General features: G+C 42.6%; 1 protein-coding gene across 1 annotated transcript; it reads left to right on the top strand.

The window, feature by feature from the left end:
* The first annotated feature begins 11,030 nt into the window (after positions 1-11,030).
* LOC141282100 (uncharacterized) lies at positions 11,031-16,398 on the top strand. Its single transcript, XM_073814606.1, has 2 exons — positions 11,031-12,310; positions 12,393-16,398. The coding sequence occupies exons 1-2, from the start codon at positions 11,031-11,033 to the stop codon at positions 14,893-14,895; spliced, it is 3,783 nt and encodes a 1,260-aa protein (XP_073670707.1). The 3' UTR covers positions 14,896-16,398.
* Positions 16,399-16,655: the final 257 nt, after the last annotated feature.

Here is a 16,655-nt window from a genome sequence, read left to right as displayed (position 1 = left end):
GTCGCGCTCTATTTGAGTGCGCTTGCCACGGGGCTACATCCAAATTAACATATTTGCATGCGCAAAATGTGAATTGCCCCTAAAAATCAAGAACTTGGTTTTCGTAATCATTTTTTTTTTTATAGTTTACATTTTACATTACAATAAATATTAGACAACTAAGAACTGGTACAGGATACATTAAACACAGTTTTATCATTGTGAAATCAACTCGTCTTCAGATGGATCTCTCACACATACAGGTAGTTATGAGAAGTGTATGGGAAGATGGAAATCCTATGGATCAATGAGCTGTCTTTTATACCCATGTGACCTCAAGGTATTCCCAAGCTGATATCTCCCTAATTTTCCTTGCTGGATTTTCCCTGGCTGAAAGTCAAGTTCATTAAAGTCATCTTTCAGAGACACATGCACACACAGCAGTCCTGTTACATTCCTTCCATTAACAGTATCCCATACATAAATAGTCACTGCATATCCTGAGACATACAATATGAGACAATACAGCTTTAGCATAACTAACAATAGTGTAACTAGTCTACTATATCTAATACAATTCTAGCAAAATTAACAAAGAAGGAGGCAGGGTAATTGCAGTTTCATGACATTATACAACAAAAGTGATAAACATAAAAATATAGGGATGTCATCATTGTTCTGTGTTCTGTGGACTTTGTTTGCATTTCTGTTTCCTGTCTTGTGCCTGTAGTTTTGTAGTTTTAATTGTTGATCAGTTATTGTTCGTTTATGATGTTGGATGTCTGTCAGCACATCTAACTTTTTTAATTATTCATTACTTCATTGTTCATATTTAGTTTCAGTTTTCATTTCATCCTTTAAGGATATTCTTGGGAATTTCCGATTTAGTTTTAGTTGTAGTTTTAGTTTCAGTTAACAATATCACCCTTTCTTTCTCAAAAGAGGTGGTCTTAAGTAGGAAGAGGTGGGTTCATGATGCTTTAAATTCAGAGAATGAAACTGCTCGACAGGAGTTGAACTTTCAGAGGACAGAGAGGCTGCTCAAGCAAAAACCATTTTACCAACTCCTGATCTGAATGAAATAATGGAACACAACAGAAGGGGTAAGTATACAGTTCATAAATTAATGGGAAAATTTATTTTTGTTAATGTGTGAACTTCAAAAAAAATGATTTTCTTAGTATTTGTATCTTGTTTTCAGTAAAAATATCTAAACATTCTTAAATTAAAATGTATTTTCTTGATGAGCAAAATGACCTAGGAAAATAAGTCTAGTTTTAAGACTATAAAATATAACATTTAAGCGAATTAGTGCTTAAAACAAGCAAAAAATCTTCCAGTGGAATAAGAAAAAAAATCTTGAATTAAGTGTTTATGAAAAAAGTAAACTTCTATTAATATTCTCTCATTAGTAATCTCTTGTTTCTTGAAATATTATTATTATTATTATTGTAAATTCTTGTAAAAGAAGTAAATGTAATTATTCAATGTTATCATTGTGTAATGTAGAATGCAAATGTACAAGAACATTTTCTCTCGGCTTTCATTACTTGCAAAGTGTATGAAATTTGTGTCTAAAAACGTGTTAATAATGTTGAAGACACTTCAACGTACTAAACAAATCTTTTTAAATACAAGTAAGAAAAAATTGTAAAGTGCATTGTGTTGCACACAACATGTAATACTAAGGAATGTGGAGGGGGGAATGTGCCCCAGAGATTTATTTCTGGCAACCCCCTGCTCACTACTGCCTGGGCATTGAAGATTACAGTAAATAGCATTTGCCAAGGAGGGACATAACTGCACTAAAATAGACACTCTTTAATGCCTTAAAATGCATATAAAAATGGAAGTGAATTGATTACCTTAAACCAATATTCATGGCCGAAGGAAAATAGGAAAGTTGCACTGAATTTGAGTTCTGTGTATAAAAAATTTAAAGTAACATCACCAGTTTAATGTTTAATATTAATTGTCATTATACAATACATTTATACTGTAAATAAAATGCAGCATTTTTGTCAATTCAACATATATTTTTATGTTACTTAAACTTAAAAAATTAAGTTAAACAACTTCAACTAGTTTTTATAAGTTATGTTAACTACTCACAGATCAAAACTTAAAATAGTAGGTAGAATTGATTTGCTAAATCAAGTTGTTTAAACATCATGCTGCATATTATTTACAGTGCTTGCATGAGCTAATATTAGTATCCTTCAAGTAACAGATGTCATTGTTTAACTTTTTTTACAGTGCAACTTGCATCAGCTAATGTTAATGTGGCGAATGCCATAGGTGTCATTGACACATTTGACAGACCAGGAAATGCCTTTGCAGAATCCACCTATGCCCAGACTGGAACATATGCAGTAGCCCTTAATGACAAACCCGGGGAGAGAATCCCAAAGGCTGGTGCTTTTGCAGAAGCAGGAGTTGGTCGCGCTCGTGCTGAGTTCAGTGTATTCGAGGCAGAAGCCAGAGGACCCAACGCCATGGCAGGTGCTGAAGCAAATATGTTTGGAGCCTCAGCAATAGCTCGGGCTGAAGTCGGCAGTGCATCAGCCAATGCCGGTCCAGTTTGTGTGAAGGTGGGGCTTGCAGCCGATACAGGCGTGTCTGTTGGTCCAGATGGCCTGGAGTTAAAAGTCCTGGGAACTGGATTTACATTTGGTCCAAGAACCAGCCTTTCTCTTTTCGGGTCAGAAGTGTCATGTTCAATCATGTAGTCAATTTCAGAAAGTTTGTTCTCAGCCTAAGTAAATGCTTAAATTTTCAATGTAGTGGTAATTTCTTAAAATCATCAACGTAACAGAAACTTTTTAAAACTAAACCTTAAAGGGATACTTCACCGATTTAGCATTCAGCTTTGTATCTGTAGAAACCCGGCAGTATTACTGAATGACCATGTTTCCCTCCCTCATTTCCCCCTGAGAGGAGAGATATCTGCATTTTGGTTCTGCAAAAAAGTCCTCAGATGATGTAATATGACGATTTTTGCATCATCGGAGGACTTTTTTGCAGAACCAAAATGCAGATATCTCTCCTCTCAGGGGGAAATGATGGAGGGAAACATGGTCATTCAGTAATACTGCCGGGTTTCTACAGATACAAAGCTGAATGCTAAATCGGTGAAGTATCCCTTTAATACCTCAATTACGTTTGAACAAAAAAGTCATATTTTCATGACAAGTTCCCTTTAAAATGATTTTGTGTTGATCAGACAGCAGGTCAGTGATATCAAAGCACACCCATTCATTCTATGTAGGGAATAAAATGCTTGCTTTTCATGTTTGTATGGAGATTTATTTGATCAGTTGTTGTCCTCAAACTTTCCATAAACTTCATTTCATAAAACAAACAAGAGCTGTGCCTTTGTTCAATGCATCTTTCTTTTACTGTTTGTTATTCTGCATTATAAAACATCACTGTCAACATGACAACATTTGTGTGATTTATCTTTTCCTAATAAAAGCCTTTACATGCAATTCAAAACTTACTTTTACTCTAAACACATCAGGGCTTTACTGTCTGTGTGTGTTCAACAGAGCATATTATAAAAAATTTGTAGTTTTTCATCAAATTCTTCAAATATTAATTTATTCATGTATTTAAATAATATTTCATTTAAACTTTTTTGCCTTTTTAGGTGATGTCATCATCTGGATTTACATTTGCAAGGTGTCATTCATATAAAAAATACATCTGTAAATATTGCTGAAACTCATATTTTTCTGAAGCTCAACCTAAGATAAGACATTTTAAAAGTATTAACAAACCTCAATCACATGTATATCAACTTTGTATTCATTACTTACTGTATCTGGATAAAGCAAGAGTCAACTAATATTCACATTTTCTGCAAAACACAACACAGCGCATAAATTAAACATGAGTTTTTAATCAAGAGGACAATAGACACAAAACCTAACAAAACTAGTTTATGATTATGTCTGATTTATAGAGCAAAACAGCAGCTATGAATGATTTTATTGGTGGCAAAATAACTGGGCATGAAAAAACGAGATGAGTGTGTATAATTATGAAAAATATGGCAATAACACAGTCAGAGCTTTACTAAAACACTCAAGGGATCTTCATTTACTCCTGGCCATGGCAAATAAAGCTCATAAGATCTTCATAAGTTATGTTAAATGTTAATAAACTTTACCCAGAGGCATCGTGGCCATACGTGTCAATACCAGAACACAGACATGAAACACAATACCCCTGAACCTTTTTTTGTGTCTTATCTGCAAACATAAATGCATCTCTCTTGTATGGGAATCTCACAGAGTTAATCCAGGAGAAAAGAAAACTCAGACTTTCTGTTAAAACCATCAGAGCCAGAACACTTGAACGAGTTGAACCGTGAGCTGATAGCATTGCCCGTCTTATCTCAGCCGTGCTAAAGCTTCTGCTTTTTATTTTCCACAAAAACACCATAGATTTATTTTATATTTATTTCCCTTTTTTCTTTAAAACATTTACAGAAAGCAATTTCAAGACACGCTTGTAATGGTGCCATTGCACCCAACAGTAAACCGCTCAATAATACTTTCTTGTCTCTGCATGAGTTTGAAGTGAATTGTGGCTTATCTATTTTCATCAAACTTTCTCACTGCGTTCTCCTGCTGAGACCGAAAACAATTATTTATTCAATTTGCTCATTTTTTAAGCTAAGTGGTTGCACGTAAATAAATGACCTAAATTTAGATATATGTATTTAGTTGAACTTACTCAAATGTTTTTAGATGTTTTTAGCACAATTAAATTGAGTTGTCATGTGCATGTGTGTGACGCGCCAGCATGACCCCACGTAATACGTCATCACGTCAAGATTTCACGGATGACGTATGCTAAACTACGCCCCAGTGTTTACAAGTGTGGAGAAAGAGGACCGTTCAGACGTTGTTGTATGTTGAATGATAATAATTAATGTCTTTGTGTCAGTTTATTGTTTAAAATGGTCCGCAAAAGTGCATTTCATATATGTAACACCTGATCTTTCCACGCCATTACACAATTACGTGAGTTCGCACTGGCGCACCACAGGACCGGAGATAGACAAGAAGTTGTGGTTTAAAAGTGCATATTTGTTATTTTTCTTGTCAAAAATGACAATCGTTTTGCTAGATAAGACCCTTATGCCTCGTTTGGGATCATTTAGAGTACTTTAAAACTGCAAATTTAAACTGATTAAAACTGTTAAGTGTTGGGGACCATTAAAGTCCATTAAAATGAGAAAAATCCTGGAATGTTTTCCTTAAAAAACTTAATTTCCTCTCGACTGACAAAGAAAGACATCAACATTTTGGATGACATGGTGGTGAGTAAATTATTTGGATTTTTTTCTGTAAGAAAATGGACTAATCCTTTAACTATGTTAATGTTTCTTAATGAGGTATTATTATTACCATTATTTATTTTATGTTTTTTTTTCTTCTCTTTTTCTCTCTTTCTTTTTTCCATTGTTATAATTGAAGACGGAAGCATTTTGTTCGGTTTGTATAAATTCTTTAATAGACTGGGGTGGGGTTCAATAAGTTTTACTTCTCCCCACTCCATTTCAAGCATAAGTGCTAGTTATTATTATTATTGAGTATTCTTCCATTGTTATACTATTTGCTTGAAAAAATAAATAAATGAAAATGAAAATGAACCCCTTTGAAGCGTCTGCAGCAGACACGTCTTTAAGTTTACATGACGTGACAAACATATTTTGACATGACCAGCCACAAACATGATGAGCTAAACTCCTGTTTTAAATAACTTCACATCATGCGTCCTCAAAAAATAAGTCACAGCCGCCACTGAAAACAACATTAAATAACTGATACATGTCCATAAAACTGTTCGACTCATCTGCACAATGGTATTTAAAACCCAAGAACAAAAAAAGAAAGGCTTTTAAATACTAAAACAACATAGAGTGCGTCTTACGCCTATTATGCTCAATAAACTGATAACACGTGGGGTCATGTAAACGCGTAAAGCGGTTTTCTTTAATCGGGGAAAGCCCATAAACAGCGTAAGCAAAAACCGATCGGCACAGGTAGTTTTTTGCTCATCACGCCGATTTCGCGTGGCATGTAAACACCTTAACCCGCTTTCTCACGGTTTTGTCCATGTGCGCATGTCTCAGCGTATGAAAGATGAACGTCACACGCGGAAGTAAGCGCAAGGTAACGCATAAAAGTCTCTGCTCGACTAAAGCAGTTGGCAGAGAAACTGTGAAAATAAAAGCTCATGTTACATTTACAGGTTCTGCAGACACGAGAAGAGATACAACTGTACAGCTTAAGACAGATATGCCGTCGGCTTTTTGATTGACTATTGTGTACAATAGGTGGTGACGTCACTGCCTGCAAGAAAACTGATAATTCTCCAAGTCCCATGTAAACGCAGTTGACTGCATAGCCGGCTTATTGATTTGCATGTAAACGCATGAAAACAGTTTTCTATAATAAGCAGATTTTTGATAGTTATCCACTTATTCTGTGCATGTAAACGCACTCATACTTAACATTTATAAATCTCCCTATTTTCTTATTTTAATTAAAAATGTATAAAATAACACTATTTTGATTTTTACATTATTCAGTCTCATGCAAAGCATGCTGGGAATGGGAAATCCCCACACAGTTTTACCAATATTGCTTTAATACAACATAAATTATTTATATAGTCCCAACTTAAATGAATCATGATCAGATAGTTGATTTAAAACACATGTGATATGACTAAAAACCACTTCTTATTGTTTATTAAAACCAAAAAGATATTGTAATGCATTAAATGCACAAATTTTAATTGTGTTAAATTTAACTAGGGCTTTTTCAGTGAAGCTTAAAGTGTGACTGCATCTAAAACTTAATATTACTACTTATAACTTAATTAATATTAAAATCACTAATATTGGATTTTAAGGGTTTTAGAGAAAATTGCATGAGAGAGAGAGAGAGAGAGAGAGAGAGAGAGAGAGAGAGAGAGAGAGAAAAACACTTCTCATTCTCCCACTGGAGCTCATACCTATTCTCTCTCTCTCTAACAGGCGCTGGGATACGGGGCGAGTCACTGATCCATCATCCATCTCTGTGCTGATGTCTATGTCACAGCGACCAGCAGCAGATGACCGTGGGGATGTCAGGCCTACAGTCAGAGGTTAAAAGTTATTAGGCCGTCTGCCTCTGTCGGCCAAGCGCTAATGGGCGAGTATTATCTTCCCCACATCTTCCTTTTAGCCATATTCACTTTTCATTGCCTCGCATTTTTCAAAGGATTAATCTGATGAAACCTGTCCAGAATAATCGGGTCATATTTCAATAATATATATCTAAATGAAGAAAGTAGGTCACAAAACAAAGAACTACATTATATCATACTACATAAATGTCTTAAGTAGCATGGGTATATCTGTAGCTTAAGCCAAAAATACATTGTATGGGTCAAAAATCATTAGGATATAAAGTAAAGATTATGCTCCATGAAGATACTTTGTAAATGTCCTACCATAAATATATCAAGCATGTATTTATCATTAATAATTTGTGTTGCTAAGGACTTCATTTGGACAACTTTAAAGGTGATTTTCTCAATATTTGATTCCTGATTTGCAAATACTTGTATCTCGCGCATATGTCATATTTTAGTACCATACATTAATGGAATGCCGCAGCTTTTTGGATTTGTGGTCCAGGGTCACATATGCATTTAATGCAAATCTGAGGCAAATCCAGTAGTTAATTTTTCAAGTTAACTTTCTTCTTTTTCTTTATGCCAATCCCATAAACTCTTTCCTCTTTGAATTTGTACTGAAATGTTGAGCTGGTTGTGCGATTTGCCCCAATAATAATTTTTAATAGCATCCATCACAGCTCATTTTGAGAGGATAAACATTCAGCAGCACATCATTAGCACCTCAAAAGTTCATTTGCATGTGTTTAATTTGATAAATGAGAGAAGGAGTTGGCGTCAGCACCAAAGTCTCTCTGAAGTTCTCCTCATTCATCCAGACAACATCTCAAGGTTTCCTCACAGTCAGCTTTTTCTTTAACCATGCCAGCAGTCGAATAAGATCAAACGAGTCATACAGGGAAATAAAACATGTACTGTATAAAAGAGAAAGACTTGTTTCATATTCAACAGATCTCTGAATGAATACAGCTGAATACTGTACAGCAGGTCTTTTAATCTTAGGACTCTCACAGTTGAATGGCACAAGAAAAACTCCATTATTGAAATGGCTGGTGGTCAACTTCAGCTCTTTGAGGATGATATATCAATAATGTTTAAATGGGTTATGAGCTTATTTCATGTACACATCACAACATTTGAGTTTTGACATGAAAACACAAATATTAAAGGGAGGGGGTCTAATAGTATTTCATGCATTCTGATGTATTAACACAGTTTAAGAGTTTAATTCCTCATGCTAAAAATGATACATCTGGACGTACGACCGAGTATTTCTGTGCCGAATGCACTTCATCAGGATTCGTACAAATTTTGAAAAGTTTCTTTCGACTACTGATTATGTAACATAAGGATTGCTGGAAGTACAGAGGAAGTCCTTATATGGGCACCAAGAACTGACATGAAATCAATGTCACCAAAGAGGTGTGATGTTGTTTGTGAGGGAAATTTAAGCTTGTTTACAAAAACCAGCATTATGGAAATTATGGATATTGTTTATTTATCTGGGGTAATAGTGGAGTTGTACGTGTTTGTTTGAAGCTGGATTTCAATGAAATGGGGTCATGAGTCGCAGGTGGTAAGGAAAACTGCATCAAATATCTGTTTTATTGGTAATCAGCGTGTAAGTGCATATAATGTAAACGACACACATATGTAGGGAATTATAAGTAAGTGGGATAAGGTTTTGTATGTGTTGCATGCTCATGACTCACTCCACCTGCTGGACACCTCCTGGAGCTCAGGTTTTTCTGGAAAGTAGCGGTACAGCTGATCTGTCTTTTTTTATAAATTTGATCAAACTCAAGACTCTTTGGAGACATGAAGGATGTATTACTACTCTATACGTACTCAAGATTTACATGAGATGAGCAGAAACACTGTGTTATGTGACCTTTAATTTAAAGGGGGTGCGTGATTTTTGAAAAACACTTTGGAAAAGGAGCCTGGCCGACTACCAAAACACACTTGTAGCCAATCAGCAGTAAGGGGCATGTCTACTAAGTGACATGGTTGCCTGGGCTGCATATGTGTGGGGTGGGTCTATAAAAAGAAGGTCCAGATTCTTTTGGGGCAGGGGTGTGTTTGTTTAGGTGATTTCAAATGTCAACATTGGCTTTCAGAGATCATGCACCCCGCCTTTAAAAATAAACAATAATGACAAAATCCCACATAAATGTGGCTGTTATAAACCTTTATTACACGGCTCTCTGGAATGCTTGATTCTGATTGGTCAGTTGAGACATTTGCAGGTTCGTTCTTTTCAAATAATAACCGCTCCAAAATAATAACGCATAGCCGGACTACTTGCACGAGTAAAATCGCTCCGCGCCAATAAAGATCAATAAAGATTACTGTCTGTTTGGCGCCATCTTGTGACAAACACTCGACAACCACGACAAGACACAGACAGCTTACTGAGACTGAACTTGACAAAATAGAGCATCACACAAAAGCCAACACACAAAAAAATACAGAATGGGCATTAAAACTTCTCAAAGACTGGCTAAAAGAGAAAAAATGGAGACAAGTATGAAGCAGAGGATCTTAATAAGGTATTACGATCATTTTATGCATCTGTGCAAAGTTTCGCGGAAGGATAAAAATGTTAATTTAAAACAAATATGCCAATAAAATGTTTCAAATTCATATTCATGTCCAGTTTTTTTTCTTATGTGGCAAGTAGCCGTGTAATAAGCGGGATAATGTAGAGGCAGCCGGTAGTTATTGGGAAATAAGCCCCGACAGTGTGATCAGGACCCGACGCGAAGCGGATCCCTTTATTATCCCTTACATAATAATAATGTTTTCATAATTTGTGGCCTGTTTGTTTATTTTTCATTATATCTGATCTCTATTCAGATTCAATAGAATACAAAATATATGTAGTGTATAATATAGAGTAAAAATAGTGTGTTTATTTGTTAAATTCATTTAAAATACTTTGGTTAAACACAGCGACGATTAAAACTTGACTGGAAACATCTGTGTAAATGTGACTCTATAATAGTTTTGACAGATTTGTTCAAGAAGTCAAATGAATTAAATGGCATTTGCAAATTAGCATCCAAGTGTCTTTATTGCTTTGGGAAACATAATGAGTAATAAATATGCTAATGACGACACTTTTATCCGTCAATAACACTCATTTTAAAATCAGCTCCAATTCATAATCAGCTTTTGATCTTCAACATTAAACAAACGCCGTCATTTATTGCATCTCAGCTCAATCTGTGAAGGCCAGAAAGATTTTCTTTAAGCACAGAAGTTAAATAACCGTAATCAACTACGTGAACAACAAGCTTTTGACACGGCCGGCTGTATTTACTGTAAACGGTTATGTGTGAAGATCTGCCTAATTATGTGTATGTTTACTGCACGTCTGTGTTTTCACAAACTTACAGTAAGTGTACTAGAAACTTCTAAAGGAAATCATGAAAATAAACACTCATGCTGAGGTGGTGTCTACCCCGAATACAGACTAATGAGTAATAAATCAAAAAAGTACATAGGCTGTATCTCTTTAAACTGTCATTCACAAATCAGATGAATCAAACCTCAACTTTAGTTCCCTGTCGAGAACGTTCTCTCGACATTGCGTCAGTTAGCTGACGCTATGGGATTGATCCTTCAATCACGATAACCCTGAAGCCTTATTGCACAACGCCAGTGCAGTTGAAACTCGCGCTGGCCAATGACGCTCAAGACGGCAAAAGAGGGCGTGGCCTTCTCACTATAATAGCAGCCGTCCTGAGCGAATATCTTCAGTATTTTCTCCTTCACGAGCAAGTTTTACCCTGCAACGAAGACATCTGTTGAGTACGCGGATAAGACGGACGTCCCTCTTAGCGATCCAGATGTCGCGAATGTGCTCACGGTGCGGAGGTCCTATCGACCCGCCCGATTCGCACAAACTGTGTATAGTACGTCTGGGGCTTCTCCACGCAGAGACGGCGTTGGTTGGGTCGGAGTGCCCTCATTGTGATGAGCTCACAATGAGGGTGCTCAGGACTCGGCTCAACATCGCTCTCGAAAGCTCCTCGCTGCAGCCTCCCACTGCCGCCAAGGTGCCGCTGGTGGGGGCTCAGCCACCGACGGAGAGCGAGCGCGTGCCGGAACGCCGCGCTTCCCCTCCCCGTCGCTCTCCGGTTCAGTTCGTCGCCGAGAGCCTGCGTCCTGAACCGGGAGCTGCCGAGTCTGTCTCCTTTGGGGTCCCCGCAGAGGAGGATGAGATGTCACTGACGGCGTCTGACGGAGATTGGGACCAATCTCCGCCTGCCGCGTCGGAGGCTGACGCCCACCCCCCCTCCTTTCACGAAGAGCTGGTGCGCATTCTCTCTAAGGCCGTGCAGGATTTAGAGATCGAGTGGAGTTCCCCGCAAGAACCCCAAAGGAGCAAGCTCGATTCGTGGTACTTTGACTCGGGCCGCCGCGCCGCCGCTCCGAGGAAAAGTGCCCCTTTCCTCCCAGACCTGCACGATGAGGTCACCAAAGCGTGGGCGACCCCCCAGGGCGTCCGCGCTCGCGCCGGCGGGTCTGAGCTGTTTTCTAAAGTGGACGGGGCGGAGGCTCGTGGATACCTGCATATCCCCCCCGTCGAGGAAGCCGTGGCGGCCCATCTCTGCCCGTCGTCCTCCTCCTTGGGTGGTGAGGCTTCACTACCCTCTAAGGCGTGCCGCATGACGGCGCACCTGGCTGATAAAGCCTACGCCGCGTCAGGGGAGGCTCTGTCGTCGCTACACACCATGGCGGTCCTCCAGATTTTCCAGGCGCGGGCTCTAAAGGCGCTGGACGAGGGCAGCACGGACCTGAGTACCTTCAGGGATCTGAGGGCGGCAACGGACTTCGCGCTGAAAGCCACCAAAAAGTCGGCGCAGGCTATCGGACGCAGCATGGGCTTCATGGTGGTGATGCAGCGCCAGCTGTGGTTAAACCTCACAGATCTCAAGGAGGCCGACAGGAAGACGCTGCTTAACGCTCCCGTTTCCCCATCTGGCCTGTTCGGTGACGCCGTGGGTACCATCACGGAGCGATTCTCGGAGGCGGTGAAGAGTTCTAAAGCCATGAGTCACTTTCTTCCTCGCCGCCCTATGTCTCATGCGCCGGCGGGACCGCCGCCGCCGAGACACCGCTCCGAGTCTGCGCCACGCCGGCCGGCAGCGCAACCCCCCGCGGCGACGCCCCCGACAGTGAGACCTGAACCGGTGGTGCGTCACAAGAGCCCCTGGCACGAATCCACCAGGAAGCGTCGCAAGAAACCGGGTCCAGGGGGACCGCAGTCCGGAGCAAAGCTGCGTTCCTGACGTGAGTGGTGTGAGAGAGAGAACGCCGAGCGGCGAGCCCGCCGTCAAGAGAACGAAAGTCTCGTCAAGCGTCCCCCTGGCTGTTGCGGGCGACGCAGAGACTGTCTCTTTAAATGTTTTTGTGTTGAATGCAATAAAAAATGTTACTTTTTCACAAAAAGAGCGTTTTCCTCTTTATCTGGTTTCGGGTCGCTCGCCCCAGGGCAGCTCCCACCCTCATATAGACACGCACAGCGCACCCTCCCTGCTTTCGAACCCCCCCGCGACGCGCGGGTCGCAGAGAAAGCGGGGACGGGAAGGGTTAATGCACGGTCTCAGCGAGCCGCACAAAAGCCCGTTGTCTATCGCGGCGTCAGCCGCCCCCCGGCCGTCCTCTCTTGTGCCCGTAACACACACGCTGCACAGAGCGGAGAGGTCTTCATTAGTCCCGCTGGGTCACTCGCCCCCGAGCAGCGATCCGGCGAGCAACGCGCAGCCCCCCAGAACCGAGCTACCCGTCACGCACGAGACGCTCGGCGGCAACGAGCGGTCAGGTCATCCTGTCATTCAACCGCTATCACTGCGCTTAGATGCATGGCGTGCCATTCCCAACATATCGGAATGGATGCTGAACATTATTCAGAAAGGATATTCTCTACAGTTTCGACGCAGACCTCCCCGTTTCAACGGCGTGATAGCGTCAACGGTCCGGGCTCAGGACGAGTCGATTTTGTATCAGGAAATCTGCAATCTCCTCGCCAAACAAGCGATAGAGTCAGTTCCGATGCAAGAGAGAGAGAGCGGTTTTTACAGCCGGTACTTTGTCGTCCCGAAAAAAGACGGCGGTCTCAGACCGATCTTGGATTTGAGACAAATCAACAAAGCATTACACAAACGTGCTTTCAAAATGACTACACTGAAACAGATCCTCGCCCACATTCGGCCCGGGGACTGGTTTATTTCAGTGGACCTAAAGGATGCTTATTTTCACATTCAGATCGCCCCGCACCACAGGCGCTTTCTGAGATTTGCATTCAAGGATGCTGCATACCAGTTCACGGTCCTCCCGTTCGGTCTGGCGCTCGCCCCGCGCACATTCACGAAATGTATAGACGCGGCGCTGTCCCCGCTGAGAGCGAGCGGCATTCGCATCCTGAATTATTTGGACGATTGGCTGATTTTAGCACAATCCAGAGAGGTGCTCATCAGCCACAGGGACGCAGTACTTTCGCATTTAGACAGCCTCGGTCTACGTGTGAATTTGCAGAAGAGCGCTCTATCTCCAACGCAGGAGATCGCGTTTCTAGGCGTGCGTCTCGACTCAGTCTCAATGAAGGCTTTCTTATCAGAGGAGCGCAAACGGGATCTGACGTCTGCTCTGAATGTATTCAGCCACGGAGGCACTGTGCCACTGAAACGGTTTCAGAGACTTTTAGGCTTGATGGCGGCAGCCTCACCGGTTTGCCCACTCGGTCTGCTGTATATGCGCCCGTTGCAACTATGGTTACGATCCAGAGTGCCCAACAGGGCGTGGATATCGGGACGAGCGCGCATTACAGTTACGAACGGATGTATGCGAGCGCTGAGACCCTGGTTCGATCCCAACCTGTTCAGCGGGGGTGCCCCACTCGGGCTGGTTACGAGACGGAAAGTAGTCACAACGGACGCGTCGTTAACGGGCTGGGGAGCCCTGTGCGATGGCGTCCCGGCTTCGGGCTCCTGGCCGGAGTCGGAGCGGTTATGGCATATAAACCGTCTAGAGCTCAAAGCCGTCTTTTTAGCACTGCAGAGCTTTGCGACGCTGATCGGGGGCCATCATGTTCTTGTCCGGACGGACAACACTACGGTGGTTTCATACATAAATCGCCAGGGAGGAGTGCGCTCCAGGCCGCTGTTCAGGCAGGCAGAAGCGATACTGTTGTGGGCGGATCGTCATCTCCTTTCAATAAAAGCGACGCATGTACCGGGCAGCATGAACTGCGGAGCGGATATGCTGTCGAGGAACGGCATTCCCCAAGGGGAATGGAGATTGAACCCCCTATCTATCGAGCTGATCTGGAGTCAGTTCGGGAAAGCAGAAGTGGATCTGTTTGCGTCCGAGGAAAACACACACTGCCCGCTGTTCTTCTCGTTGACGAGCTCTCCTCTGGGCGGAGAAGCGCTGTCGTTGCCGTGGCCGAGAGCCAGCAAATATGCGTTTCCCCCCATAAAACTGCTGCCGTCAGTTTTACACAAGATCAGAGAGGAAAAAGCAACAGTGACACTAATCGCCCCGTACTGGCCGAACCAGCCGTGGTTTCCCGAGCTGTTGGAACTGTCAACTGCCCCATGGCCGATCCCGTTGAGACGAGACCTGCTCTCTCAGGCGAACGGATCAATCTGGCACCCCAGCCCCGAGAAGTGGAAACTTCACGCGTGGAAGGTGTGTGGGAACCGCTGACAGACGCGGCGCTGCCGCAGAGTGTGCTCGATACGCTGATGCAGTCGCGTGCCCCCGCTACAAGACGGTTATATGCCCTTAAGTGGTCGGTATTCGCTGCGTGGTGCAAAGAAAAAGAGTTTGACCCGGTGAACTGCTCCGTGTCAGCTATTCTATCCTTTCTACAGCACAGAATGGATACGGGAAGCATGCCCTCCACCCTTAAAGTGTATGTTGCTGCTATCGCAGCTTTTCATGCTAATATTGGGGGGCGCTCTGTGGGCAAACACGAGCTCATAACGAAGTTTTTACGGGGTGCACGGCGCCTCAGACCTTCTCGCCCTCCCACCGTACCGTCTTGGGACCTGGCCTTGGTCCTGAAAGCACTAACTCTTCCTCCGTTTGAGCCTATTCTAACGGTAGGTTTGAAGGAGCTTTCTCTAAAAACTGTGCTTCTGCTGGCTTTGGCTTCAGCTAAGCGCATAGGAGATCTGCATGCTCTCTCTGTGAACGCTGAATGCTTACAATTTGGACCAGGAGACTGTAATGTCACGTTGAAACCCAAAGCGGGTTATGTGCCTAAATCGCTATCCACGCCATTTAGAGCGCAGGTTATTTCTATCCCCGCCTTCTCCTCGGATGACGCGGCGACTACTAACGCGATCGTCCAGAGGGAGCTTTGCCCGGTAAGAGCGCTAAAAGCTTATATTGATCGCTCGGCACCGTTCCGGGCAGCGGAACAGCTGTTTGTTTGTTTTGGAGGCAGCACCAAAGGACGCCCAGTTTCCAAGCAAAGACTTTCGCACTGGGTGGTTGATGCTATTTCACTGGCATACTCTAGCCAAGGAGTGCGATGCCCTTTGAATATTAGAGCCCATTCTACGAGAGCTATTGCATCGTCATGGGCTTGGTATAAAGGCGCATCTATTCAGGATTTATGCTTGGCTGCTGGCTGGTCGTCTCAGAACACCTTTGCTAGGTTTTATAATCTGGATGTCTCCTCATTGGCCTCCCGAGTGCTTTCGGTAAACAATGCCTCCACCTCCAGTGCCTGACATACCTGATGGTTTCTATCAGGTCGTGTGTAAGGGGCGGCGCTACTGCGACGCCAACTTGAGAATACCTTAGCGCCGGACGCTGCTCGCTCGCTGAGTATTCTGTTTATTCACTACGAGAATACCACCATGTATTGGTTTTTGCGGATTATCACTTGCATTCCGGACGCCGGAAATCACCCGCTCGCTGGATGCTGAGTCATATGAATATTGCATGTGGATTATTTTCTACAAACTTCAACGCCGGACCTCGTCCGCCGTTTGGGGATGTCAACAGGTGACTGCAAGAGTGCTGTGTTCACCGCCGCTAGTCCAATGATCTAAACACTTCTACAACTTGTGCGCCGGACGCCGTCCGCTCGCTAGGTATGTTGTTAATTCTTTAGCGTTTACTTCTTACCCGCTTAATGTGGTGTTACGCTAGTACGCTACTGGCCCTGTTATGGTTTTTGGCTGGTGATTAGTGCGATATGCCGCTATCGGCTGGTCATTGAGATTGTTGCATGCTGTTTGCTTCGTTATACTTGGCCTATCTTGCCGTATGCACGGCGCGGTTCTATACAATCTCCCATAGCGTCAGCTAACTGACGCAATGTCGAGAGAACGTTCTCGACAGGGAACGTCTCGGTTACTATCGTAACCTCGGTTCCCTGAGAGAACGTGAACGAGACATTGCGTTAGCTGCCGTGCTCACGGCTTCGTAGGCTGTACGCTCGTTCAGTCGTT

This window comes from Paramisgurnus dabryanus, chromosome 4, assembly GCF_030506205.2.
Source record: "Paramisgurnus dabryanus chromosome 4, PD_genome_1.1, whole genome shotgun sequence".
In the NCBI taxonomy this organism is placed as follows: domain Eukaryota; kingdom Metazoa; phylum Chordata; class Actinopteri; order Cypriniformes; family Cobitidae; genus Paramisgurnus; species Paramisgurnus dabryanus.
This window is presented reverse-complemented; position numbering and strand designations above follow the sequence as displayed.

Excerpts from the sequence above, each read along its gene's own strand:
- LOC141282100 (XM_073814606.1), top strand. The coding sequence starts at position 11,031 with ATGTCGCGAATGTGCTCACGGTGCGGAGGTCCTATCGACCCGCCCGAT. Across the intron at positions 12,311-12,392 it reads CCGCCGAGACACCGCTCCGA|AGCCCCTGGCACGAATCCAC; the intron begins GTCTGCGCCACG and ends GTGCGTCACAAG.